General features: G+C 34.4%; 1 protein-coding gene across 1 annotated transcript in view; it reads right to left on the bottom strand.

Moving 5' to 3' along the window:
- Positions 1-258: 258 nt before the first annotated feature.
- Positions 259-21,412, bottom strand: part of CAPZA2 (capping actin protein of muscle Z-line subunit alpha 2) — a 62,509-nt gene continuing 41,355 nt past the window's right edge. Inside the window, exons 5-10 of the mRNA XM_072764855.1 lie at positions 17,121-17,327; positions 15,455-15,534; positions 11,645-11,723; positions 8,926-8,997; positions 4,710-4,772; positions 259-3,602 (exon numbers count right to left, since the gene is read on the bottom strand). Of these exons, the coding sequence (XP_072620956.1) occupies positions 3,462-3,602; positions 4,710-4,772; positions 8,926-8,997; positions 11,645-11,723; positions 15,455-15,534; positions 17,121-17,327 (642 nt within the window). The 3' untranslated portion in view covers positions 259-3,461. The remainder of the gene's footprint in view (positions 3,603-4,709; positions 4,773-8,925; positions 8,998-11,644; positions 11,724-15,454; positions 15,535-17,120; positions 17,328-21,412) is intronic.

Genomic DNA, 21,412 nt, shown 5'->3' with positions numbered 1-21,412 from the left:
GGCTCCTTGAGCCTTAGAGCAGTTGGCAAGCAGCCATTTCTCCCAAAATGCCTTACAAGTATCATCACTTTCTATATCTTTTGTGATGTTAAAAATTTAGAGAACACTACAACATACCCACGACTACTTTATAGGTTCTTTAAAGAAATAACTTTATATTTTCCTGACTCTACAATGCCTAGAATGGTTCTCTGGAAACAGTGTGATTAATCTTAAATGATTTGACGTTAATTTCTAATACCAATTAGACCTTAAAAGTTTCACTGGTTATTTTAATTTTAATTGAATATTTTGAATATTCTCCAATAGCTGGCACCACTGGTCAATCCTACAATAAAGCTTTTGCATAATACTCAGAATATCAAACGTGAAGATGTCTATACAAAGTCATGCCTTTAAAATTTTTTCAGTTTCAAGGACAAAAATACTACAACTTAGGAATAGCAAGTACATTGCAATGCTGCTTTTAAATATCTAACCTAGGGAAGTGAAAAGAAATGCACATTCTTCTTGGGATGTTTCACAACACACATGCATTACAAAACACCTGTGTTACCTGCAGGCAAAATATGCCTTTATATTTTATACCCACTACCTGGCAAAGGCACAAAATGATTATCAGCATGAAGATCTTTTCAAAGGATCTTGCATCATTCCAAAGCTTTTGGTGTAATCAAGTAAAAAAATTATTTTAACCACAGAAAAGGCCACCCAAAAGCAATGGAATTACCTCTAGTCATCTTTAATTAGTTTCCTAAGAATTTCACTTTTCAAGAACATTTTTAATGAACCAGGACTTCCAGAATACCTTTTTATATATGCTTCTGTTCTCATTTTAGTTTCCAAAATCCCAAATGAAGAAAAACCTCATGAGTATCTTTACCATATTATTTACTTAACTCATACAAATGTATTATAAATGTCGAGATGTAGTCTTGAAAAACAGCACTCGTGTCAGAATACTTACTTCTACCATAATTCTTGATTTCAGTACCCCATAGCGACCCCAGGCTTCACAGCTACTTGAACTCCTCTCCTACCTCAGCCAGTCACTCCCTTGATCCTAATATCATTAGGAGTAAGTATAACTCCTCAAAATCTCAATCTGTAACACATCACCCTAACCACCACTCATTGCCTTCTAGTACGCTAACTCTAACCGTACCTATGTAATCTACTGATTGTGCCACACTTTCTCGGCTCCTCTCCTGGCCTCATTTCTCTCCCTTACCTAAGCTTCCGTTCCAGAGGCTATCGTTGCAACCTTGCCCGTTCCCATGGTGAGTCAGCCTCTCTTGGCAAAACCACAACCTTGGTTATTAGTTCAACTCCTCTACTCTGTGCCTGCATCGTGCAGCTTTAACATGCTTAACAGAGCATACTCCCTCGGTGTCACGTTACATCATCACTAACCTTGAGTTGGACTTCATTTTGCCTGGCTTCCAAACCCTGTGACCCAGGTCCATTCATTCCACTGTTTTTTCAGCCCAGAGGACCACTCTACCTCCTGTTTCCAGTATCTAACTGCTACATGGTATTTCCCCTTGAAATCGAAAACTGAGCTCCTGACCAACCCTTCTGCTGACCCTGAATTTCCCCCAATTTCTCAACCCCAAAATGTCTCTGGCATTCTTCATCTCATATTCTGCAACCAAACTTTCGGCAAATCTTTTTTATTTTACCTTTAACACATATCCAGAACTCACCACCTCTATAGACTATAGCTACCACTCAGACCAGGTCAGCATTTGCTCTCAACTAGATTACTGCAGTAGCCTCCTAACTGTTCCCCTAATTTACCCTTGCCTCTGTACTTCACCCTTAAATCATCACCTTAAAGACAAATGCATGTATTTTCAAGATCACATTCTAGGGCCATAAAACATCCAAAGTAACTGACCTGTAGGGGATAAAAACCCACGATAGTCCAAATGATATGACGGAAGAAGCCAATTAAAAGATTTACCTAGTGTGTTCAGTTCAGAATCATGACTTTGGAAAATGCCTATTTAAAAAGGGAAGAGAAAATTAACATTGCTAATTCATTTTCTTCAGAAATCCCAATATGGCAAAACTAAGAGAAAACAATTTAACCAAACTCAAATTTCATATTAAGTTCTCCGTGTTTTCAAAGCCCAAGCCTGATTTTTAAAAAGAAATTAAATGACATGCTTTGAGAAAAGTTTTAAATTCTATACAATTCAAGCTAATGAAATATTTTATTGTACATAATAAAAGTGGTGTTTTTAAAAAAACACTTCCAGGCCCAGACATCTGCAAGAGTATGTGAGGAAGAGATTCCACTGGAGTATAGTAAGCAATACTCGATTGAATGAACCATAAATCCACCCCACTCTCTATAGTAAATACTAACATTCACCACAGGTTTGAAATTCCTGTAGCATCAGTAAATGTATATTTTAAAATATTACAAACATGCTTATGATGCATAAGATGGAAAAATTTAGACTGTAATGCACACCATATGTACTCCCAGCTTCTCTAATTTACAACCAGTTAAGAATCACAATATCCAAAGAAAGTATTTTAAAATAGTATATGACTCACTGATAAGTGATATTCGATTCAAATAAATAGGAAAATTTCCATTTTAATGTCACATTGAATTTCAGTACTTTTCAATCCAAGAAAAGAAATAAACTGAGACATGGTCATGAGTTCAGGATTATATATATTACAATTTGCCTTGTTATAATACATTTGTGGCTTTATGATAAAAATAACTCAGGGACATATGGAGTTCAAGCTAATTTGCGTAACTGTCACAAGAAAAAAAGCATTAAATGCATTTCTGAAATAAGTATTTCCATTTAATTTCAGAATCTCAAAACAGCATTAGACCTTGGCCTTATTTAAAAAAAGTTTAGTTAAACACTAAGCTAGCTAAATAACCTTCTTCAAAGTTCAAACACAATTGATATAGAAAATGCTTTCCCTCTAATCTCAATCTTACATAAATGGAAGAGGTGAGGGGAAAAGGTAGACAATTTCTTTAGCAGCATATATGGCTAAATCCATCAACCACCTTAAACTAGAATGTCCATTATTGACCCCATTAAAAAGAACTGGGCAAATATCAAAAGTTGCCCACTTCGTAAACCAAAAGACAACAACTTTAGGGTTACGATAAGTAAAATATTTTTGAAACACTTCAAAAACTTTTAACATTAAACTAGAGGAATCATCTCTTAATTATAAGAAAGAAAGGTATAACAGAAAGTAAAAGACATTTAAACTAATTGTCCTCTTTGAACAAAAGAAATGAAAAATAACGGTTGATTAGCTAAGCTTTGTGCTCTAACCAAACTAATTAATTACAGTGATTTTAAATGGCAACAGCCCATCTGACTGGGTAGCTTGACAGTTCTGAATACTTTTTGCAATGATTTTTTTTTTAAAACGCAAAAACATTAAAATGATCCGGTCATGCAATGTTCATCTTATGCATTCTGCATCTCTTTGCCAATCTTGTAGCTAAGGATCTTGTTCCAATCAATCTTCGTGCGTGTAACTGGCAACTGTCGACGTAAGGCTTTGAAAGTAGTGTCCGACATTGTCTGATAATTCTCACTGATGGCGGTCTATGAAAAATAGTAGTTAGAAGTTTAAGAAATAAAAGGAACAGATCAATTTATACAACACATAGATGTTTTAGAAAAACCTTTATTTAACCAGCTTATTTCACTGTTTTTAAAAAGTAAAAAAAAAAAAAAAAAAAAGTCAAAAACCCCAATGTGGCTTTTAAAACTGTTTAAAAAGCAGCTAAAAGGGATGCCTGAGTAGCTCAGAGGTGGAGTATCTGCCATCCACTCAGGGCTTGATCCCGGAGTCCCGGGATCAAGTCCCACATTGGGCTCCCCGCGGGGAGCCTCCTTCTCCCTCTGCCTGTGTCTCTCATGAATAAGTTAAAAAAAATCTTAAAAAAAAAAAAAAAAAAAAAAGCAAGCAGCTAAGAGAGGGGCGCCTGGGTGGCTCAGTCAGTTAAGTGTCCGACTCCTGTTTTTGGCTCAGGTTTGGATTTCATGGTCATGAGTTCAATAATCATGTACTGTACTGACTTAGCCAGCCAGAAGCTCCTAAAAGAAAAAAGCCTATAATTGTTTTGGATAATTTAATGAAATGAAATTGCAAATTGGATTTAATATTTATGTGTTCTCATTTTGGATCTATTTTACTATTTCACTCAAAACAATTTTATACATTATTGTTTCCAAGAAGCAGAAATGTGGCGAATCCACAAATTAAATGTGTAAGTTCAAGAGTACGGTTTAAAAGCTGATAAAAAAAAATGTAAAAAATAAGAGTATAACGTGAAATAAGATCTGACCAGATTACACATAATCTAAATACTTTGGGAAACACTTCATAAATTAAAATTTCCAATCAAAAACAAAATAACCATTTAAAATCTTGGCATATTATGACTAATACTCAGATATTACTGTTGGGTAAAAATGAATTTTGGCCACATTTTCATAAGTTTGCCACTGAATTAAAAACAAGTAAATAAAAAAAAAAAAAAACCCAAAAAAGATTATGTTTTATAATAGTGAAATAAATGAAAAAAATTCAGGCTCATGACTGAAATTCAGTGCCATTATTATAACTTCAGTTATAAACTGCAGTATTAAAACTTCAGTGCCATTATTTATAAGCAAATATAAATCATGTACTTTTGAAAAACATACCTGGTATTCATTTTCTGCAGCTTCTACAATCTTTATAAATTCTTTTGCTGTCTGCACCTCATTCTGAATGAAAAACAAAACAAAAAGTAACTATTTAAAACAACACCACTATTTAAGTCTTCCATTTTTTTGAGTATAAATGACAATGTTACTATAGTTTCAGCTGTACAACAAACATAGTGATTTAACAAGTTTGCACACTATGCTATGCTCACAAGTGTAGCTACCATCTGTCACCATACAATGCTATTTTTTTTAAATTTTTTTAATTTATTTATGATAGTCACACAGAGAGAGAGAGAGAGGCAGAGACACAGGCAGAGGGAGAAGCAGGCTCCATGCACCGGGAGCCCGACGTGGGACTCGATCGCGGGTCTCCAGGATCGCGCCCTGGGCCAAAGGCAGGCGCCAAACCGCTGCGCCACCCAGGGATCCCCCATACAATGCTATTATAGTATCATTGACTATATTTCTTATTGTGCCTTTTATTCCTGTGACTTATTCATTCCATAATTAGAAGCCTATTTTTCCATGACTCCTCACCATTTTGCCTTTCTCCCACTCCTGCTTCCTGTCAATCATCAGTTTCTTCTCTGTATTTATATCTGCTTTTTATTTGTTTGTTTCCCCCCTTATTTCACTTAGCATAAGTGAAATACAAATAGCACAATCTCATCCTTTTTATGGCTGCGTAATATTCCATTGTGTGTATGTATATAGAATTATAGATATACAACTGTGTGTATGTCTCCCACATCTTCCTTATCCATTCGTCTACTGATGGATACTTAGATTGGTTCCATATCTTGTCTACTGAAATAATGTTGCAATAAACATTCCTAGATCTTTTCCAATTCATGTTTTCATCATCTTTGGGTAAATACCCAGCAGTGGAATTACTAAATCATATGGTATTTCTATTTTTAATTTTTTGAGGAACTTCCATACTGTTTTCCACAGTGGCCACCAGCTTGCATTCCCACCATGCATGAGGGTTCCTTTTCTTCCACATCCTTGCCAACACTAAATATTTCTTGTCTTTTTGATTTTAGCCATTCTGACAGGTGAAAGGTGATATGTCATTGTAGTATTGATTTACATTTCCCTCATGTTGAGTGATGTTGAGCATCTCTTCGTGTGTCTGTTGGCCATCTGTGTGTCTTTAAAAAAATGTCTATTCAGGTCCTCCACCCATTTTTAAAAACTTGTTTTTTGGGTGTTGTCTACTTTTTTTTTTTTATGAGAGACCCAGAGAGAGAGGGAAAGACACAGGCAGAGAAGCAGTCTCCCCTGCAGAGAGTTTGATGCAAGACTCAATCCCAGGACCCTGAGATCACGACCTGAGCCAAAGGCAGATGCTCAAACATAGAGCCACCTAGGTGCCAAGTTGTCTAAGTTCTTTATATATTTTGGATATTAACCCCTTATCAAATATATCATTTGCAAATATGTCCTTTCATTCAATAGGTTACCTTTTTGTTCTGTTGATGCTTTCCTTCACTGTACAAAAACTTTTTATTTGATGTAATCCTAACAGTTTATTTTTGCTTTTTGTTTCCCTTGTCTTCCGAGACACACTTTGAAAAATGTTCCTAATCTCGTGGTCAAAAAAATTATTGCCTGTGTTTTTCTCTCTTCTAGGATTTTTATGGTTTCAGGTTTCACATTTAGGTCTTTAATACATTTTGAGTTTATTTTTGTGTACACCACTATTATAGGCATGTCAATATACGTATGGTTAATGATTTACTATAATAAATAACACAAATGGAAAGTATGATAAAGAGAAAACACAGTAAGATCAGTTATTTTAAGTCCAAGAGAAACTAGGCAAAAGTATTTTTAAAAGTCTACAGAATGAGCCTGGTTTCACTGTGTAAGGACAGCAAAGTCTTAATAATACATATTGATGAGAAAATCCATTATAACACTTAATAGGAATTTGATAATCTTTACAGTTATAAGAAGTTAGTCATAAATTTCTAATTAACTACTATTGTATCTAAGTATTATGAAATATGTACTGAATGGTATTTACCACCATAATGATACATTTAAAAAAAACATTAGAAAAAGCTTATTTTAAAGCTTAAGGTGAATTTACCATAGTGTTTAAATATTTTCTGGAAAAATTTTAACATTCCAATATATGGGTTTCTTTGCTTTTTTTCCTAACAGTAAAAAAGTTAGAAATTTAGACTTTTTAATAAAAGTGTTGATGCAAAATTCTCTAATATCTTACTTTATATAATATATATTTACACATATGTATTTCCATGCCTATAACATGCATTTTTTTCTGTCCAAAAACATTAAAAAAGAGAGAGAAAAGAAAACCCTGTAAAATAAAGTAAAAAATGCATTTCTAAAAAGCAGCACAAAGGGATTCCTGGGTGGCTCAGCGGTTTAGTGCCTGCCTTTGGCCCAGGGCGTGATCCTGGAGTCCCGGGATTGAGTCCCGCCTCAGGCTCCTGGCATGGAGCCTGTTTCTCCCTCTGCCTGTGTCTCTGCCTCTCTCTCTCTCTCTTTCTCTCTCATTAATAAATAATTAAAATAAAATAAAATAAAATAAAATAAAATAAAATAGAAAGGCAGCACAAAAAGTTTATCAGTCAAGTTTAATTACTATGACCACCTCTCACAACTCCACAGTCTATAATTTTGTAGACAACTGTCTTTTAGGAAGAACCTTTGCTCACTGTCAAACTAAAGAAGAGAGTACCAAGTACTCTGTAATGCAAATAGTGTTACATGTATGCACATGATATAGAATAATACTAAACATAGTGTCTCAGGGAAAACCAGACATTAGTTTCATTTACTGGCAAATTTTGCAAGTAGAGTACCATTTAGCAAAAAGGCAGAAATCATCTAAGTGCCAATGAAACATTTTTAAAAATATTAGCTCTCTTCTCTTCTCAGATAGCATTCTTATAAATGTTTCTTATACATTCACACATGTTTCTTAACATTAAATCAAATGCTTTCTTAAACTTAAAATTAACTGTTCTTTATATTTGTAGGTTAGCTAATTTGTATATTAGCAGTTGATGTTTATAATATTTGGCACTTTTAGGTTTACAACACAAAAGTGTATGGGGAAATGTAAAATGTGACATTATTAATATTACATTATTAATAATATCACTGGGGCAAAAAAATATCCCACAGAGAAATAGGTGCATGTATAGTATAAAGAATGTGTGAGAGGACTATGTGGGAAAATAAAACCAAGTTCAAAGTTTCTTGAATTTGAAAGCTGAATTTCAGAAAAACTTCATTAAATTGTAATCCAAATAGAGGGAAAAAATACAACAGAGTTTAAAAATTAAGTACAGAACCACAGACCTAAATTTAGGAGCTAAAACTATAAAATTCTTAGAAAAAAACAATGGAGTAAATCTTTGTGACCTTAGGCAATGGTTTCTATTAATATACCAAAAGCACAAGTAACAACAACAAAAAAATAAACTGGACTAGGTCCAAACTAAAATCTCTTGTTCTGCAAATGATACAATCAAGAAAGTGAAATGACACATTGAATGGGAGGAAATACTTGCAAATCCTGTATGTGATACAGGACTTATAACCAGAATATATAAGCAACAATTATAACTCAACAATAAAAACACAAATAACCAATTAAGAAACAGATGAAGGATCTGAATACATTTTCCTGAAGAAGATATACAAATAACCAATAATACATAAAAAGATGCTCAACATCATTATCTATCAGGAAAATGTAAAGTAAAATCCCAGTAAGATACCTCTTTGCACCAAATAGGATTCAATTAATATGAAATGTCCAGAATAAGCAAATCTATAGAATTAAAAAGTAAATTCATGGTTGCCTAGGGCTGAGGAGGGTTTTAGGAAAGAGCTGGTGGGGGAGAGGGATAGGGAATGACTGCTAATGGGTACAGGGTTTCTGGAAGACAAAAACATTCAAAATTAGATTGTACAATCTTATTAGCATACTAAAAAACATGTAATTTTATATTTTAAATGGGTGAATTGAATGGTATGTGAATTATGTCAATAAAGCTGTTTAAAAAAGTTACGTACAGATTTCTAGGTAACTTACCATCTTTAATCTACCTGAAAACACTTTAATCTGAAGCAGAAATATTACTAAAAATGTGAATTCCAAAACTGTTCTGGTTTTATAGAAGCATTAGGCTGTTGAAATTTTATTTTGAAATTAATTACTTACAGACACCGTTAGGGAATCTTGTATATCTTTATGACTCACTAACTGAACATTACCATCTTCATAATAATGAACCTATTAGAAAAAGAAATTACAGAAAACACATTATAGGAATCATCAAGATCTTCATGGCTTCAACAATCACATCAGTGCAAAGTTTAGCTCGAAACCTAGACTTCTCTGATGAGCTCCTGACCTTTTTCAAACTCCAGCATAACTCTGCCTTCAGTCTATTGTAAGGAGACTAATTTGCAGTTCCTGTAATTATTCAGGCAAGCCCTCCACTGACCTGCCGGACATTTTTACCTAACAGATATTTTGATAATCTAAATAAACTCAAGATTTCCAAAGCTGAGCTCACCATATTCCCTCCCAAAGATCGCTCCTCTTTTGTGCATTTCCACCAACCATTTAATTCCTCAAATTCAGACATGAATTTATTCAATAAACATTAACTGAATGATTACATGCTTGCTATTACAGAAAGTCCTAAGAATGCACAGCTTTTAAGAAAAGAGTCCCTGACCTTAGTTTTCTTCAATACAATACAGTGAGCAGTATGTACAAAGTACAGAGAGAATCTCAACACGGAGAGTCTTGAAACTCTCTGAAATTTAAAAAAGGATTTCGGAAAAGAGGCAATAATACGTGGGTTTAGCAATATGAGTATGACAACAATTAGAACAGGGAAGGTAAGGCAAATGAACTTAGAGAACAGTGTACTACAGAAAGGCTGTAGTTTGTTTGTTTTTTTGTTTTTTGTTTTTTTCTTAGGCTTGGAGGTTCTTATGGCTGGAATGTGTGTGAGACTAGGGAGGGAGAAGAGTGGCTGGAGAAATAGATAAAGACAAGTCAACAGTGGGCCTTGTGTGTCATGCAAATATGTCTAGATTATCGATAAGCAAGAGTGGTCTTTCTTTTTTTTTTTTTTTAAAGATTTTATTTATTCATGAGACAGAGAGAGAGAAAGAGAGAAAGAGAGAGAGAGAGAAAGAGAGAGAGAGGCAGAGACACAGGCAGAGGGAGAAGCAGGCTCCATGCAGGTAGCCTGACGTGGGACTCGATCCCGGGTCTCCAGGATCAGGCCCTGGGCTGAAGGTGGTGCTAAACCACTGAGCCACCTGGGCTGCCCCAGTGAGAGTGGTCTTTTTTATTTTATTTTTTTTTTAAGATTTTATTTATTTATTCACGACAGACACAGAGAGAAAGAGAGAGGCAGAGACACAGGCAGAGGGAGAAGCAGGCTCCATGCAGGGAGCCCAACGTGGGACTCGATCCTGGGTCTCCAGGATCACACCCCAGGCCAAAGGCATCGCCAAACCGATGGGCCACTGGGGCTGCCCAAGAGAGTGGTCTTAAGTAAGAAAGTAACATATCCAGATTTAAATTCTTTAAAAATCATCTGTGATGAAGGCAATGTCAAAAGTAGATTGGGGGATGGCAAAGAGTCTAGCACTTCAACAAAATTCCTCAAATTCAGGGACAATTACATGCTAGGCATCATGCTAAGTGATGAAGACAGAACTGTGAAACAGATAATCCCAGTTCTCAACAAGCTTTGGCTTAAAAGTGGCACCATTAAAAAAAAAAAAAGTGGCACCATTTTAGAAATTATCCAGGTGAAAGCTACTGAGGCCTAACTGAAGGAAAAAATAATGTCAACAGTTAACGGTCATCACTGATCAAGCACTTCATGTCTGGCTCTGTTTTAACCATTTTGCCCATATCAACTAATCTTCAAACAATCATCTGAGCTTTCTATTGCTGTTTTCTTTTTTAGACTGATGAGCAAACAAGCGAAAGCAGCTTAAATTAAATGACTTCCTGTTGTCATACAACTAATAACAGAGCTGGGATTCAAATTCAGGCAGTCTGCTTTCAAAATCCATGCTTTTAGCCTCTATTTTCTAGCCCCTGGACTAGTCATACCAAGCCAATAGTCATACCAAGACAAAAGCAACAGGATAAAGACTAGAAATATACAGTGGAGTCAGATGATAGAGTAGCAATATCTGATTCATCTTTATTCCTTTATGGCTTTTAGCACAATTCCTTTCATGAAAGTTAACAACTATATTGAATAAAAAAGGAAAAGGCTGACCAATTTTTTTCTGTCTTGGTTCACTTAAACTTGTTTAGTAATATTTATATTCAAATACTTGGTCTTAGTTATCAAATGTTCTTCTATATAAACATTTGAGTTTATATTAAATGAGTCAGAGAATTAAATTATGGTGGGTTTCTTGAAATTTTGTCTTGAAATTAATTACTTACAGACACTGGTTAGGGAAACCAACACAAACTTAAAAGATACATAAATATATACATAGGATAAATACATATTAAACACATACATATATTAATATTATACCTCACCCAATTCCACCCAAATCAGGAGACAGAATAGCACAACTCAAACTCAGAGGATGCTTGGATGAACAAATTGTTTGAAGAGCAGACCAAATGGTAGCATCTAATTTTAGCTGTATTTTTAGAATCTGTAAGCTATCCTTGCATAGTTTTGACGACTAGGGAATGAACTGCAAGGTTATCTGAAAGATTAAATCAGCACTACTTGTTTTTCCCATTACTTCAAAACAAAGATCTAGAAAAGAAATGATTATTGTGTACTAAGGAAAAATAAACTTACAAATTAGAATTAGTTGTTTCTCTGTTTAGAATCATCTAGAGATCAGTAAACAAAATTTCCTTTATTTCATACCTGAATTTTCAAGATGCCAACCACTTGAGTGGTTGAAGGAGTGATTGTAAACTTCCACTCTGACCTCCAACGACCATTCCTTAAAAATAAAAACAGCAGCTGTAAATAAGGTAGGGAAAATAATTTGAATAAATTTTAAGTTCTACATTTAAATTTAATGCTACAAGTATGAGACTGTGGAGAATGGATGCTGGATATTCATTTTTTAATCACTGAAATATTTAAAAGAATCAAAAGCGTTAAGTTCAGTTATGAGCTACATTTAATCTTCATCCATATATGGAAAAGACATATAGAATGGATGCAACTAAAAAATTCTAAAGCTATAAGGCTTAAAACACAGTTCAAAACTAAATTGTATAAGCTACTTTTGGAGAAAAGTTTTAAGCTACTTCTTCACAACTGACATACTTATGCTTTAATTAAGAATAAACTGGAGGTACCTGGGTGGCTCAATAGGTTAAGCATTTGTCTTCAGCTCAGGTCATGATCCTAGAGTTCTGGGATTGAGTCCTGTATCAGGCTCCCTGTTCCTCGGGGAGCCTGCTTCTCCCTCTCCCCGCCACCCCCACTGCGTGTGTGTGTTCGCTCTCTATCAAATAAATAAATAAAAATTTTTGAGAAGAATAAACTGAATAGGTGAAGAAAGAGTGGGAGATACAGGCTTCCAGTTATGGAATCAATAAGGGGATAATAGGATAAAAGGAATACAGTTAAAAGTACTGTAATAATGTCACGTGGTAACAAATAACAGCTATACTTGTGGGAGAGCACAGCATAACTACAAATTTAGGGAATCATTATATTGTACACATGAAACTAATGTAACATTGTGGGTCAAGTATACTTTGATTTGAAAAAAGAATAAACTGAACAAATATTTAGATTATCAGGGGCTTTGATAAATACAGTGAATGCAGTCTGACATCTACTGAATGATATAAAGTACCAAATAATTTTAAAAAGAGTGGTTAGTAATACATTTCAAAGGTTTTGATATCTGGAAAGAGGAAGGCTTTATACAAGGAGTTTTAAGTGTCAGATTTTTTTTTTTCTCTAACAGTTTTAGGATTAAATTTCCACATAAAAGGCACTTCCTCCTCTCACTTCTCAAAATGACTTTTTTTTTTTTAAGATTTTATTTATTTATTCATGAGAGAGAGAGAGAGAGAGAGAGAGAGAGAAGAGAGAGAGAGAGAGGCAGAGACCCAGGCAGAGGGAGAAGCAGGCTCCATGCAGGAAGCCTGACTGAATCGATCCCTGGTCTCCAGGATCACGCCCTGGGCCAAAGGCGGCGCTAAACGGCTGCTGGGCTGCCCTCAAAATGACTTTTGGAATACAAATTAACATATATGCATGGTAGGAAATTGTGACATTAAAAACAAGCAACCAGTATGCTGTTACTCATTTTTGTCTCCCAGATAATGAATTTTATCCTTTAATGCTGTAATCACAAATGTGTATTTATTCAACATTTATTAAACCTCCAATACTGCTGAACATCAAGAAACAGTAGAGACCAGGAAGAGAATGTCCTAGTGAAATCTTTTCTTAAAAGATTTCATTTATTTATTTATTTATTTATTTATTTATTTATTCATTCATTCATTCATTCATTCATTCATTCATTCGAGACAGAGAGAGAGAGAGAGAGAGAGAGAGAGAGGCAGAGACACAGGCAGAGGGAGAAGGAGGCTCCATGCAGGGAGCCCGAAATGGGACTCGATCCCGGGACTCCAGGATCACACCCTGGGCCAGAGGCAGGAGCTAAACCGCTGAGCCACCCAGGGATCTCCTAGTGAAATCTATTAAATGTCTATGACTAATATCTTTTGATTTTTATTCTATCTATATTTTAGGTTAACTAAAGTATATTTCTTAGTAGCAAAATATTTAGATTTTACTGAGATTATTGTGATATGTGATGTCTAGCACTTTGTCATTTAGAATTTATCTTTTCTAAAAAATAGAAGTCACTTTTTTAACTTCCATGATATAATGTTCATTGTGGTAATACAGGAGAAAAATTCAGATATATGAAGCAAATTATTGAGAACTCAAGAACAAACATCTTCATTTTACATATGCTAAAGCTCAAATAAGTTCTAGTTTTGAAAACTGATTAGTAAATTCACTATAGCATCTCCAATATATATTAAAGTAAAATTTAGTAACAAGAGTTTTCCTTTAGAAGTTCAATCTCAACAAGATTGATTTTTATGATGCATATCTTGGCACAAATTGCATAAGGTAATAGTGATTTGGTTAAGATTTATTTCTTTACAATATTGGTAGGTAACTGCTATATGTTTTTATGCCTAAAATGGAGAAACTATACTTATAAGTCCATAAAAGTAACTCTGTACACCAGAATTTTTAGGGAACTGAAGCCTGTTATTAAGGCGTATGTTTACATACGGAATTGATTTTCCTTCAGTGATAATGGATCTGCATTCCTCCAAATGTTCTTGGTTAACCTTGTAACCTTGCATTTATTTCTAGGATGGTTAAATAGTGAAGCAATCTTGGGCCATGAACCAAATTAGTCCACCGGGGTTACTGATACCTCCTACTTTACCCTCAAGAGCACAACCAACCAACCTGGCTAACAAGTCAAATATTATGGCTATACTTATTCTGATGATCTTAGCATGTATTAACAAAAAAGGAAGATAAAGGTAAAGATTTCATTCAATTCTGAATTTATAAAGTCTTGTAGAGCCTCAGAATTTTATAAAGATGTCTCAGAAATCATCTTGTCTAAAAATAGAAAGGCTCAACAACTTGTCAAAGGTCCAAAAAAAATAGGGAAAGTCAGTGCTTTGGGTGACTGGACTTTTTTTTTTTTTTTTTTTTTTTAAAGATTTTATTTATTCCCAAGAGACAGAGAGAGAGAGAGAGAGAGAGCGCGCGCGAGAGAGAGAGGCAGAGACATAGGCAGAGGGAGAAGCACGCTCCACACAGGGAGCCTGATGTGGGACTCAATCCCAGGTCTCCAGGATCATGCCCTGGGCTGAAGGCGGTGCTAAACCGCTGAGCCACCCGGGCTACCACCCACTGACTGGACTTTTATAAGGAATAATCAACGAATTTGATTTAAAAATTATAATTTAATTAAAATGAAATTATGATTGTCATCTGCCTCATTGGCAACCAAGCACAAAGCAATCAACATGAAAACATCTACTTCAGAAGCCCCAAAGCTTACCAGAAAAATTATCATTCTTTCCTTCATAATACCTCTGTCCTCCTCTCCCATATAAGTCTCATTCAGGAACAATCTCTTCTCAGAATCAGCATATGGGCCTGCCAACTGGTCTGCTCGCAGGCACAAATGTTCCCTTAGGATGCTGCTTGCAAGTCTCTAAAAACACTCGATGCAATCACACGCTCTTATTCGCTGAGTGTCAATGGATTTACCACTGGCTTTGTTTATTTTTCGAAAGATTTTATGTATGTAGGTATGTATGTATTTGAGAGACAGGAGGAGCAGAGGGAGAGGGACAAGTAGACTCTGCGCTGAACACAGAGCCCAATGTGGTGCTCAATCCCACAACCCTGAGATCACGATCTGTGCCAAAATCAAGAGTCAGATGATCAACTGAGCCACCCAGGAGCCCCTTACTGCTACCTTTAAATAATTATGCTGACTGTGGAGCAAATATCTTTCTCATGTCAAAAGGCTGAAGTTTTATTTTTAGGTTGCATTTAGTCAATTATACACAAAGGTATATAGGTCCAACCAATGAAGCAAGGACTACAAAGGATATGAATGTCAAAATTCTCCAGAAGCACAAAATTTTAACTTACCAAAAGTTTTTTGCTTGGAACTGATGGCTCTCTATGCATGCAATAATGGTTTGCTGTCCATCTATTTTTTTACCATATACCTTTAATGGCAAAGAAAATAAAAAGGGTGAATTCAGGACCATAGAATATTCAACTTTAAACATCTGTTAAAAAAAAAAAATTGTATGGCACTTTGGTAGGAACATATAAAAGAAAAATGAGACAGTTTATTTTAAACACATAGATACTAATCTGGTTCTTTCCACACAAACAAAAACTGGACCCACATTGTGATTATCATCTTTGTTTCCTTCACAATTTTAGGGGCTGTCATTTCTTTAGTCATTTTACAAAGTGCTTGGACAGAGGTGAGAAAATTAATTTACTTATAACTGAGAAAGGTCATTAAGAGAATGCCTGTTGGTATGATGATGTTATTTCACCTCTTGTTTACTGCTTTATAAGTGATAGATCATTTGTATCATTCAATCCTCCAAATCCAACAAATAAGGACTCTCTAATACAACCTATTTATTCTTGAGTTATTCTTCCAAAATAATCCTAATCAACAAGGTTATAATTCAAGGAATTTGTAAAGTACTTGAGTTTATGCTGCAATTTTTCCTCAAATAATTACTGAGAGCTAGATACTTAAGGAGATTATATGAAATTTTGTCCTAACCAGAAAACTGAGAGTGAAATGGGATGCTAACAGTAATATTATGTTGGGACAGCAACTATTAAACTAGCATATACGGTAACCGCAGTTCTAGAGGTAGGCAGACAGAGGTCAGATCCAGAAGGCTGTGAAAGCCATGTTCAGAAGCCTGGGCTCTATCCTAAACGTAATGGAAAAATCTCTGAATGATTTCCAGCATGGGACTTTCATGATGTGATTGGTTATTTCAAAAGATCACTGTGGCTATGGAGAAGATCACAGAAACACAAACAAACTGGAGGGTGGAGGTAGGGCTAAAAAGCCTGCGTGGGTACAATCTTATGAAAAAAAGGAAAAGAAAAGCACTCCTAATTTCTACCATATTTCATCCTGAAAATATAAAAATAGATTAAACCTATGAAAGAATCACATTAAAAAAGAGACTTGGTTATTATAAAACTGGCAAGGACAGGATTCCACTTCCAAATAATTTAATTTGCTCTAAGATCTTGTAACTTAATGAAAGGAAGCTTTTTTTTTTTTTTTTTTTAAAGATTTACTCATTCATTCATTCGAGACACAGAGACAGACACACAGGCAGAGGGAGAAGCAGGCTTCATGCAGGGAGCCTGATGTGGGACTCGATCCCGGGACTCCAGGATCATGCCATGGGCTGAAGGCAGGTGCTAAACCGCTGAGCCACCCAGGCGTCCCTTGATCTAAGCTTACTGAGATGAGTTATGGACATGAGATTAAAGAATCTTATAGTATTATGCTGTAATCAATATATGACAATTCCTACTTGGATTTAATTCAAGGTACAACCATTTTTCCATTTTGTGCAATCATAATATATTTACTATTTAGAGTTTTTTGAAAAAAAAAAAACATTCTTAGAAATAAAACAAGAAAAAAGAAAAAAATGGTGAGTTATAAAATGTCATTTCTGTAAATTACAGCTTTCAAGAAATCATAAAAACAGTCATATTTACATAAGACAAAAGAAAAATATGCATATTGATGACTTACAGTGCAGACCCCATTTGGATAATGTTCTTTTACATAGGCTCGCAGAGCAGTTTCTACTGAAGTTCTCCATGATTCAACTGCATTTTCTGCTTCATATGGTCTTGGATCAGTTGCTTCCTTTCTTAAGTGATCAAATTTGAAACAGATTCTGTTTTTGGGATCCAAAAACTTTCCATTTCCCAAGTCGCCATGTTCTGTTATCAATACCTTCAATGATGTGATGAATTTTGGAAAAAAAAAAAAGTATTTAAAATAGCATTTAAGTACTGACATATATTAATATACATTCATTTAAATTTTGCCCTTAACATTGTAAAATAATTCTACTCTAAGAAATTGTCTTAACTATATGGCACAACTATAATAATTCAAATGAGGCTATTGTTACTTAGCTTAGATCAGTGGATCTAATTTTCTCCCACCATAACTTCTGGCTACCTGATGAAAAGAATGCCTATTCTAATATGTTGCTGGAGTTTTTTTGTTGTTTTGTTTTAAAACTATAAACAGTTTACTATTTCTGTTATCAGTTTCCAGTTCTCAAAACTAAGGAACTGGTAATAACTTTCAATGAGAATGGCTACAAGAATAGCTTTAATCCAAGACAATACTCTTCAGTGCATCCTATATTGTTCCTAGGCCCATACTTTCCATCTACTGTGAAGTGTCTGCTTGTTTCTATAATCTATTCACTGACAGTTGTCTTCAACTGACTTCCAAATTTTTAAACATGTAACTTACTTCTTTATGTACATTTAAGTTGTACATGCATAAACTTGGTACTTTGCGCTTTATTTTAAAATTTCCCTCTTGTTCTTCCCTTGCAACTCTCCCAATCTTTCACTCCTTACCTATGTCAGGACTTCCTCATCCCTCTGATAAAATCATGTACACACAGCATATATCCTTCTAAATTTTTTTCAGCCATATAATCCCACACAGATAAATAAAAACTTATCTGTGTATTCATACACACACATTCAGGGTTTTGGGGGTCACTTGTACAAGAATGGAATGAACATGTACACACATACATATTTTTCTGCATCTGTTTTTTTTTTCAATATCAACACCTTATAGAAATCCTTCAAAGTCAGCTGGTAAACCTCTCATCATTCTTTCTAATGGCTGTATAATGTCCCATAATGTGGATATAACTTAATTTATTCTGCCATTCTGCTACTGATGGACCTCTCTTTTATTTCCAGGCTGTTACATGCTAATGTTTTTATTTCCATTAGATGCTTCCATTTTTCTTAAATATATTCCTAGTAGTGGGGACAGTAGATAAAGGGTCTATATGTTTTTAATTTTTAATACATTTCCAAAAAATGGCTATGACAATCCACATTTTTATGAACAGTGTATAAGATATGCTTCCCTTCATATTACAATCAATAGGCATATGATTCTTTTTTTCAATCTGATGGGTATAAAATATCTCATTACTTTAATTATATTTCTCTGACTACTGACTGATCTAAATATTGCTTTGTGTGTGGGCCATTTGCTCTTCTGTGAGCAAATATTCTTTAATATTTTTCATCTGAGGGATCCCTGGGTGGCGCAGAGGTTGGGCGCCTGCCTTTGGCCCAGGGCGCGATCCTGGAGACCCGGGATCGAATCCCACGTCGGGCTCCCGGTGCATGGAGCCTGCTTCTCCCTCTGCCTGTGTCTCTGCCTCTCTCTCTCTCTCTCTCTCTGTGACTATCATAAATAAATAAAAATTAAAAAAAAGAAATAAATAAAAAATATTTTTCATCTGAGATTTTTTGTTTTCATATTAATTTATAAGTATTTTGTTTAAGGTATCTTTTTCATTTTATGGTTAACTATTATGTAGCAAAATGTCCATCTTTTCTCTTATAGTTTCTGGGTTTCCAGGCTTATTTAAGATAGTCTCCCTGTCCTAATATTGTCTCATGTAGACTCTTTCCTCTTAAACTTTTAGTCGTTTTACAAATTTTAATCCTCCTGAAATTTATTTCTGTATATTGTATGAGATAGAGTTCAACTTAATCTTAACAGAAACCAGTTATGCCAATCTTTTATTATTTGTGTATCTAAATTATAATCTTGTCACCCATAAAAATTTACATATATTTTGGGACTAAATTCTGGTTCTATATGCTGCAGCACAGATATATTTGTGTACTTTATACAATACCATCCTGATTTGACTTTAAATTGGTTGTAAAGCATCTTCTAGCTATCTAGTTAAGGAATTCTTTCTTACCCATTCTTTTTGTTCTTACACTTTTTTTTTCAAGCAGGAATTTTTTTGCATAAACTTCATGAACATTCTTAAAAAATATATTTTATTTATTTATTCATGAGAAACAGAGAGAGAGAGGCAGAGACACAGGCAGAGGAAGAAGCAGGCTCCATGCAAGGAGCCCGACATGGGACTCAATCCCACCCTGGGCTGAAGGTGGTGCTAAACTGCTGAGCCACCCAGACTGCCCAAACTTCATGAACGTTTTGACCAATTAAGAAAACTATCAGGATTCTAATCAAATTGCATTAAATTCATATCTTAATTTTTTAATAATTTAACTTCCTATTTTCAGAATGGAATGTGGCATTGCCTTTCCATTGTTCATATCCTGTTTTATGTTTTAAGAAGACAATCACCCTTCTCTTCACAATCCTTTGCCTTTCTTGTTCAGGTAATTCCTAGGTTGATGCATAGTTTAACCAATTAATATGGAATTCCTACCCCTCCAACCATTTCTAGCGTAAAGTACTTATTTGGTGCAATGGAGGACATCTAATGAGTTTTGTATACTTACCTTAAATTCAGCCATCTCACAAAATTGTTTTAAGTCTACTAGTTTCTTTTGGTTAGCATTCTTATATAAATGCTGTTACTAAAAGTTTTCGTTTCTAAAGCTTTAAAAGTTCTCATTCTCTTGTCTTATTTGCTATACCTCCATTATGTTAGGTAATAATAAGAGGACAAACCTGGCAAATTTTCTATTTTAACTATAATTATTTTAGTGTTTGCTTGTAGTCTATGATATTTACTGTGACTTTACTGTGATTTACAGTCTACTTAAGAGGTCTTCCTTCTTCTATCCCTAGGTTACTTAGGAATTTTGTAATGAGGACTAGCTGCTTGATTACACTATTGATGCATGATAAGGTTTTCTCTTTGTTGGTTAATAGATAAGATCAATATATTGCCTTACATGTAACCACTCATGCATTCCTATAATAAAATCTATTTAGTCTCGATTTGTCATTCTTTTGATATATTCCAGAATTCCATCTGTTAATATCTAAAGTTTTTAAGTCTATGGTCATAAGTGAGATTACAGTTTGCTTTTTGTTTTATCTTTATTAGGTTTAAGTACTAATATTATGCCAGGTTCATAAATGAGTTTGGGAGTTAACCAACATTTAAAAAAAATACATTCCCTGAACCCAGCAAATATTCTTTTAGGAATGTATTTTAAGAAAATAATGGTCAATACTGTGCTCAGAGGTACAAAGATTTACAATACAGCTTTGTTTATAATTAAAGACAAAAAAAATCTCCCAAGAAAAATAAATTTATGAAACACTATATAGCTTTATACGTGTAGGTGTGTGAATACATACACACAAGCATGTCTATATATGTAAGCTTGTTTTCTCTGCAGTTACGAGTCATCTGTCTAGGTTCTCTTTTCCCCCTGTAAATACAAGACTACATATTATATAATGAACAATGCCAAATGCAAGCTTTGACATAACTGGTCACTAAGAATTGTTAAAATTCTTTCATGTTCTACCTACCAGTTCCTTCTTAATATTGTTTTATGAAAGTTGTGCTTCGCACAATCACTGTTTGATTATTAGTATCTCTAAACCAGAAAAAAAAAAAAAAAAAAAAACCACAAAACTAGTGATCTTTGGTGGCTTTTCTTAGCAATTCTTTCACTTTGGAAAGAAAAGATTTAATAATTACTAAATGCTAAGTTACTCACATGAAGAACTGTAGAATTCCAGAGCAACCAAAATATGATATAAATCTTACTAATATATATTCTAGATTTTGGATTAATATAGGATTGATTTTTTTTCCCTATAAAAAACAAGAAAGTAGATTTAAAGCAATTATTTTCTAAACTCTTAAAAGAATTACATTTGAATACTTCTAAAAGGGACTTTCTGCTAACAGTATTATTGGTCTCCACAAAAAAAAACCCAAATTTTCAATTATTTTGTTCATAAGTGGCTATCATTAAAATGAACACTTTATCTTTAAACATACCACCTCATAGTTCTTGCAGAATATATTAACCATT

This window comes from Vulpes vulpes, chromosome 7, assembly GCF_048418805.1.
Source record: "Vulpes vulpes isolate BD-2025 chromosome 7, VulVul3, whole genome shotgun sequence".
Classification (NCBI taxonomy): Eukaryota; Metazoa; Chordata; class Mammalia; order Carnivora; family Canidae; genus Vulpes; species Vulpes vulpes.
This window is presented reverse-complemented; position numbering and strand designations above follow the sequence as displayed.